The sequence below is a fragment of the Leptosomus discolor genome, chromosome 9, assembly GCF_034619465.1.
Source record: "Leptosomus discolor isolate bLepDis1 chromosome 9, bLepDis1.hap2, whole genome shotgun sequence".
Taxonomy (NCBI): domain Eukaryota; kingdom Metazoa; phylum Chordata; class Aves; order Leptosomiformes; family Leptosomidae; genus Leptosomus; species Leptosomus discolor.
The window spans coordinates 46,978,244-46,986,230 of NC_141399.1; the positions used below are offsets into that span (position 1 = coordinate 46,978,244).

Below are 7,987 nucleotides of genomic sequence, written 5' to 3' on the forward strand. Positions count from 1 at the left end.
TCTGCGTCCAGCCCTAAAGCGGCTTCGTACCCACTACAGCCTGGCAAAGCAAGGACCCATCTGCCTTCCACGTAACCACGGCACCCACGTGGTGCGGTTTGGCGGCGGCGGTGCCGTTGGGTTGGGTCGGTAGGAACCCTTCTCTGTCTTGCCCATGGGGCAGCAGAACCCAGCTCCTGCTTTGAAGAGGGGCCTTTCGGGTGCTGGAGGTCACAGCACCTCCCTCTAAAGGAGGGCAACGTGTCTGGGACACCAGGCTCAGCTGCTGAGGGGTCTCCTGCTGCAGCCACTGAGCTGTGCCCATGCCAGCCCCGGAGGAGCACCCACCACCTCTGCCCTGAGCTGCCCTAGAGGTTTCACCCCAAGCCCTGCCATCTCTCTGAAGGTTGCTTGGTTTCTTGCTCGCTTTTTAAGTGAGCGCACTACTCCACTTCTTGGCCAAAAGAAAGCACAAGATAAAGGACACTTCATCATGGTTTCACTAACACCACAAAGCACATGACACAGTAGAGGAATGTGAGGGTACCCTCGCTTCTCTAACGAAGCAAGTTAATCTGGAATAACACATCTGATTACAGAGGTTTCCCCCCTGGGGGACCCCAGCAAGCCCAGACCCATCTTTGGATGAACATCCCACCCCATGCAAAGGGTCAGCGCGGCAGTGAGCGCAGCTGGGCCAGCGCATCACCCCATGGCCCCACGCCGGGCAGGAGAGAGAGCCTTTCCTCAGCCTCCCCCCCAGCCTTGGGGTGCGGGGCACCCCGCCTGCCCTCCCTCCCTGCATGCCGTAAGCCCCCACCCTGCCTGCAGTCACCTTGTATTTATCTCTTTTTTTTTGGGAGGGTGGGGGATGGATTCCCTGGGTACCCCCATCCCCACGACAGCCATACCCTAAAGTGCCTTTCGCTTCTCAAAGTGCTTCGCAAACGACAAAGAAACAGAGAGGCATCGTCCATCCATGTGTGTCCCCCCCCCCCAACCCAAGGTCCCCTCCACCCCAGCCCCCCCTCCCCTTCCCCTCCTCCAGGCTCCCTGCGCTCCTCCGTGCCACCACCCCCCCCCCCCCCCCCCCCCGCGGAGCCGCCCCGCCGAAGCTGTCCGCCCCCGCGGTGCCAAACGCCGACGCTCCCCCCCTCCCCGCCCCCCCCCCCCCCCCCGCTCCGATTATTGCATAGCATCGCAAGACCTGATTTCAGGGGGATGGGCACCCCGCACAACATCCCCACGCGTGGGGACCAGCCCCGCCGGCGGGGGGACACACAGATGACACACACACACCCCCCACACACACCCCCTCCCCATTCCTGTGGCCTTCCCCGGGGCTGCCACTCGTGGGATGTGCCCCCTGGGAGGGGGGGGGGGGGGGGGGGGATGTGGAAGCCACCTGGCCAGGGCTGGCAAGCCTGCTGCTTCCCTGGCTCCTTACCCCGAGAGGAGACAAACGTCATCGTACGGAGATCCTTTTTTTTTTCTTTCTTTTCTTTTCTTTTTTTTTTTTGGTGTTTTGTGTTTTTAAATAAAAAATAAAATGTGTAAGAAAATAACATTTCTAAAGGAAACCATTATCATTCTACTCTCTCTCTTTCTTTCCCCCTTCTTCTTCCCTTTTCCTTTTTTCTCTTTTTTGGCCATCTTTTCATGGAACGAGATGTGCTGGCCGGGGGGGGTGGGGGGGGTTTTCCTCCCGGTAGGAAACAATAACGACAGAAGGGAAAAGGAGGAGGAGGAGAGCAAGGGAGCGCGTCTCGCTCCGTGCTCAGTCCTCACACATCGCTGGATGTCCTTGGTCTGGAGGAGAACGTGGAAGGGACGCACCCGCAGCAGGCCAGCCAGAGCGACTTCTGGATGTCGGGGTTCCTGAAGGCGTAGATGATGGGGTTGATGAGGGAGTTGCAGGTGGCGGGCAGAGCCAGGGAGTAGGTGTAGACCACGGGGTAGCTGGAATCGGCCACCAAGGAGTAGATGGCGAAGGGGATCCAGCACAGGGCGAAGGTGCCGAGGATGAGCGAGAGGGTCGAGAGCCCTTTGCGGGTGGAGGTGGCCTGAGCCGTGGCGATGAACTGGTGCTGCACGGCGATCTGCTGGGCGTGCCGAAAGGCGATCTTGCAGATCTGCAGGTAGAGCTGCATCATGAGGGCGAAAAGGAGCAGGAAGGTGACGGCCAACACCGCCGCGTTGTCCTTGGTGACCGGCCGCAGGATGCTGCAGGCGCTCTGGTCCCGCAGGCAGTTCCAGCCCAGGAGGGGCAGTAGCCCCACGCCCAGGCACAGTAGCCACATCAGCAGCACCATGGCGCAGGTGAAGCCCAGCGTGCGCTCGCTGTGGTAGGTCAGAGCGTTGTACAGCGACAGGTAGCGGTCCACGGTGATGGCCAGCAAGCTGCAGACGGAGGCGGAGAAGGCGGCCAGCAGCAGCCCCGCCGCCCCCAGCTCCGCCGCTTCGCTCGGCGGCCGCAGCAGGTACCGCACGGCGAAGTTGGCCACTAGCCCCAGCCCGGCCAGCAGATCGGCCAGGGCCAGGCTGCCGATCAGCAGGAACATGGGAGCCCGCAGGCTCGGCGTGTAGAAAAGCACCGCCAGCACCAGCGCGTTTTCCCCCGCCACCGCCGTCCCCGTGGCGCACAGCGCGATGTCCCAGGGGCTCACGGAACCCCCGGCCCCGCCGCCGCCGCCGCCGCCGCCGCCGCCACCGCCGCCCGGGGCCGCCGTGCCCGGCCCTCCCGCCGCCGACGGCCAGGCGCTGGGCTCCGAGGCGTTGCCGAGCCCCGGGAGCCGCTGCTGCTGCGGCTGCGGCTGCGGCTGCGGCTGCCACGGCTCCCCCATGGCGGCGGGGCCGTGCAGCATCGCTGGGGAGAGAGGGAGAGGGGAGGCGGTGAGGGGCGCGGGCAGCGGGGTGCGGGGAGGGGCGCCGAGCCCCGCGCCGAGCCCCGGGACCCCCGCACCGAGCTCCGCACTGAGCCCGGGGAGCCCCGCACCGAGCCCCGCGCCGAGCCCCGGGACCCCCGCGCCGAGCCCCGGGACCCCCGCACCGAGCCCCGCACCGGATTCCGGAGACACCCCGCACTGAGCCCCGCACCCAGCCTGGGGAGCCCCGCACCGAGCCCCGCACCGAGCCCGGGGACCTCCGCACCGAGCCCCGCAGCGAGCCCCGCACCGAGCCCGGGGACCTCCGCACCGAGCCCCGCAGCGAGCCCGGGGAGCCCCTCACCACGACTCTCACCGAGCCCCGAGACCTCCGCACTGAGCCCCGCACTCAGCCTGGGGAGCCCCTCACCAAGACCCGCACCGAGCCCGGGGAGCCCCGCACCGAGCCCCGCACCGGATTCCGGAGACACCCCGCTCCGAGCCCCGCACCAAGCCCCGGGCCACCGGGCCACCCCTGCCCGCCGCAGGGCACATCCCCGGCCGCCCCCCCCCCGCCCCCCCCGAATCCGACTGCAGCTTCCCCGGGCAGTATCACCCCCACCCCCGCTCCCCCCCGGCCCGGGGTACGCCCGTTAGCCCCCCCGCCCCACACGCACCCCTCGCCCGGGGGAAGCCTCGCCGCTAGCTCCCGCTCCTCCCGCTGGGCTGAGGCCGGGCACAACTCAGCTCCCCGCTGCCGCCAGCAGCCTCCTCCATGCGCTCTGCCCCGCGCAGGATCCGCAGGCTCTGCGCACCCCGCCGCCGGGGGAAGCAGGGTGCCGGTTGCCCCGTCCTCCCCTCCCCTTCCCCGGGGCACGGCTACCTTTTGCTGCCTATTTATAGCGCAAAGCCCCCCCCCCCTCCCCCATCCCGCCCCCCCCCCCCCCCCCCCTCCGCAGCCCTTTCTTTTCTGCGTGCGGCGAGTAAAAATAAATACTATTAACAGGCCAACCCTCGCATGTCTGCGGAGCCGCTGATGAAATGAGAAGGCAGCAGCAAGGGACAGCCCTGCGTTAACTTTCTCCTTCCTCCCTCCCTCCCTTCCCTTCCTCTGGAAAAACCTGGTGCAAGATGCTCCCAGCCAGCTGCCAACAGCTGCAAGAGCCTGCCCTGCTCGCAGAGTAAATGCCCCCCCCCCCTCCCCATCCCCACCCCAGGCCGGGCATCCGAGGTGTGAAGGTCGGGGGGGGGGGGGGGCCACGACACTCTGCCCGCAGCCCGCTGCCAGCCCCCGCCGCTGCCATCGCCCCTTCCCGCATGCAGCCCAACCCCGGGGAGCAGCCACCACTGCCGGGGCTTGTTGTTTTACCTGGCTTTAATGCTCGAAGATCAGCTCGCGTCCTCCCGTTTTTATTTTTTTCCTTCCCGGTCCTTCCAGCCCTTGGTGTTAAGCCTCATTCCTCGGTGAGCATCGCTAATAACGTTGGCAGATAGCTGGCATCGACTTGCACTTAATATTCCTGCCCCATTGGATCTGCTGATAAATCTCAACTCTGACGTCAAAGTCTTCACTTATATTCATGATCCAAGCCTGTGAATCAGAGCCGCTGTGATCAGAATAACAACAAGCCCGGCTCCCTGCTCCACATCCACACCCGCAGGCACGAGGGGGGTGCGCGCACCCATGCACGCACCCATGCACCGCACCCTCCCCGCCGTTCATTCACCAGCTCTCCCGCCACCCCGACGCACCTCCCCAAGGTCGGGGCCCGCCGTACCTGCGTTTTGCGGAGGCAGCTTGGGTGCCAGCCAGGCCCCGGCGGCTCGCAAAGGCGGCCGGGCGAGGTTTATTTTTACCGCTTGTGCCGAGGGACGCGGGGATGGGAAGGGAGGGGAGGGTGATCCGGCGTGGCGTGGCGTGGCTTGGCCGCCCCGCTCTTCAAGGGCAATGCCCGGGGACGGCAGAGCCAGTCCCCCTGCCACCCCACGAGCCGGCGGCTGGAGGTGCTCGGGGGGCCCAGTGCCACCACGCTGGGGCAGATGGGGAGAGACATCCCACCCCAAAGCCTTCGCCCCACACGAGCTTCCCTCCAGCCGGCATAAAACCTGCGATGAGGAGGATCCACACCCGGGAGCTTCGCGTAGGCTGCCCAGCCCGGCGCCCACCGCCCTGCATGGGGGGACCCGCCCGAGGATGGCGGGTACGGGGGTCTGTCCCTCTCCCCGCACCGTGGCACCCACCCACGCCCAAGGCTTCCTTTCTGGCTGTTTGGGAAAGGATCAGCCTGGGAAGGAACAAATCCCAAAGACACGATTATTTTTCTGGCCACAAACGGCTCCGTGATTCAGCTCAGGAGCAGCATCTTCAAAGCAGGGATGCTCGGCTCCCGGATCCGCAATACTTCAGCTACACCTTCTCCCCCCTTTCCTGCTGGTTTCATAACACTCCAGCTTCACTCTTTCATCCCTCTCTCTCTCCCAGGCTGGAGCTATGCAGTGCAGCGAGCTCGGTGCCGGGAAGGATTTCCAGCTCCTGATGCGCAAAGATATTTAGGTGAATATCGGTGGTTTTGGCTGAACCCAGTCACCTCAGTGAGGAGCATCTGGGTTCTTAATCGGGCCGAGCCCCATCCCAGGGGACTTGAAGCGTCATCTACCTGAGGCCGCCGGCCCCGTGACTGAGCGCCGTTGTGTGCCGAGTGACATGAGCAGCACGAAAAGGGGCGGAGGGAATCTGAGCGAAGAGCTGAATGAATTCTCTCCCGCTCCCAGTAATTACGCACCGCCTGGGAAAGGGGAGGCGGGTGAGGAGCTCTGACTGACTCCCATCCCCAGCTGCCTCTGCCAGGAGGTGGGTGCAGAAGACGAGCTGGACTGAGCTGTCCCCACCGGCTCTGCCAGAGGATGCCGAATCCCCTACCCGGCAGAGGGGAGGCTGCTGCACCTCCAGGCCCCCAGCTCCAACCAGCAGCAAGGCTGAGCAGGGATGGGCACTCTGCATCCTCCCAGTAAGCGCCCCCAGTTGCCCCAGTCTGGCTCTTGGATCCTCTCCTCTCTCACACGCGCGCACGCCCCAGTGGGTCCCAGCTGACCCTAAAACGCCGTGGTCTCGCCGGCAGCTCCCTCCAGCACCCAAGCCCTCCCGCAGTCTCACTTGCAGGACACTCTCAAACGTCCAGGTCGATCCCTAGACTCCACAGTGGCCCTGGTAGCCCCAAACCACCCTGCTGCCTCCCTTCCCCACTTTCAGTTCCTCCCCTCAACATCCCCCCCTGCAATTCTGGCCCAAGCCCAGGATGGTTTTCCCACATCCTTCAGCAAGTCCCCAGCAGGTATTGTCCCCTTCCACACGAGAAGCCCCCCCTTGACCTGCACTCATCGCAACGGGCTTCTTGCCCAGCAATCGGGGCTGCTTGCCCTCCTGCCACAGCCCGGGGAGGAGCATCTCCATGTCTCCCAGGAGGTTTTTGGGGCTGCCAACGCCTGGTTGTGCTCCGTCCGTGTGCTAGGGGGTGTGCTGGGCTGGTGGCACACTGGGAGGCACCGGCAGAAGCCTGAAGCTTTTCCGCTTTCTCTCCCGTGGGCTGCGGCCGGATCTCTGCCCGGATCCTGCAGACAGCCGGCGGAACGCTGCTGCTGCCCCGCTGCACAAAGCAGCCCCATGCCTGGGTATCGCAGCCCCAGGGACCATGTCCCCAGCAAGGGTCTCTCCTCCGGGTGGCAAAATGGGCTGGAAAAAGTCTCAGGGCTGTGCCACATATTCCCAGCCTCTTCTCCCTTTGGTCCCATACCGAGGAGGAGGACATAAACCACCCAACGTGCCGGCCACACAACTGTGTCCCTAATTATTTCCCTATTAGCTGGGAGTCTGGGATGCCCCTAGACCCTCTCAGTGGTGCTGGGCACTGAGCAGCAGCAGAGGGGCTGCCAAAAAGGACGTTATCTGGCCATTTTTAAACCAAGGCACGCCACCTCCAGAGCTGCCCCGAATGCAAGCGGCGTTAGGTCTGTGAGGATGTGCCACCACACATCGTAATTGTCATATTTGAGCACTGCACGTCGTATTTGTGATATCTGAGCATCTGCCTTTTATAGTTGCGTACGATGATCTGAGCTCCCGGGGTATCTGCAAGAGCATTTTGACAATGTATTAAATACGCTTCGTCTATATTCAAATTACAGGCTCAACAGTGAGGAGTAAAAATCAAAGGCACCGGCGAAAGCCTAACGGCGTAATTACACAGCGAGAGGCCACCAGCCTCACCTGGGAATGCCGTTGAGCAAGGAGAAGGCTTTCCCTTGTCACTTCCCATCTCCATCTCTCATCTTCTTCCCCTGCTTTTGGCCCTTGGGAGGAAGCTCAGCGCTAAACACCGCATGCAGTCCTCCCGGGGGGACGCTGGGTGCTGCCAGCCCCCAGCAGGGCTTGGCCTGGGTCTCACCCTGCCTTAGAAATTGCGCTTTTTTTGGTTAAAAAACAAGCAGCGGGCAACAGGGCTGCCGGGCAGGCAGGAGATGAACTTGGGAGCCGCTGAATCTCTATCCCTGTCTCTGACTTGCTTCGCTGCAGCTATTTCCATAGCCAGGTCTTCACGGCGATTAGGTGGCCCTAAGAGGGAGCCGACGAATGCCTGGGTGGGTTTCGGGGTGGCAACCACTAGTGACCTGGCTGTCCAAGGCAGAGCCCACCACCAACCAAAGTCTGCGCAGGGGCTGACGCTTAACAGACGTGAACGGGCGGCACAGAGCTCGCCGAGAGGAACAGCCGCGACGCCAGGAGTCTGCAAAAGCGGACGGACCGGCGGCATTTTCACCACCGTGGTGTTGGTTTTGCCAACAGCAGCGGAGACGCCCTGAAAACCACAGGCCACCGAGCCAGCGGGCAGCTGGGTTTAGTTGCCCCGGGCTACGTGGCGAGCTCCGCGCCGTCGCCGACGGCTGGTAACGCTGTGGGGCTTCGCGGGTGTCGTCCCGGCTCTGCAGCCATGCAGGGAGCCCATCTGGGCATCCTCCACTGTCCACCATGGGCTGTAATAAAACCGTGCTTGGGACACACATGATAAAACAGCTGTGATGCCATTCTCCATCATTTTTTTCCTGCTAAAACCATTAAAATCGGCTTTATTCCTTTTCCTTGCAGAAAC

At 63.5% G+C, this 7,987-nt stretch overlaps 1 protein-coding gene across 1 annotated transcript; it reads right to left on the reverse strand.

Annotated features, from left to right (window-relative positions):
• Nucleotides 1-1,763: 1,763 nt before the first annotated feature.
• Nucleotides 1,764-2,843, reverse strand: LOC104339997 (G protein-coupled receptor 12). The gene has a single exon (XM_009960290.2). The coding sequence runs from the start codon at nt 2,841-2,843 to the stop codon at nt 1,764-1,766; it is 1,080 nt and encodes a 359-aa protein (XP_009958592.2).
• Nucleotides 2,844-7,987: the final 5,144 nt, after the last annotated feature.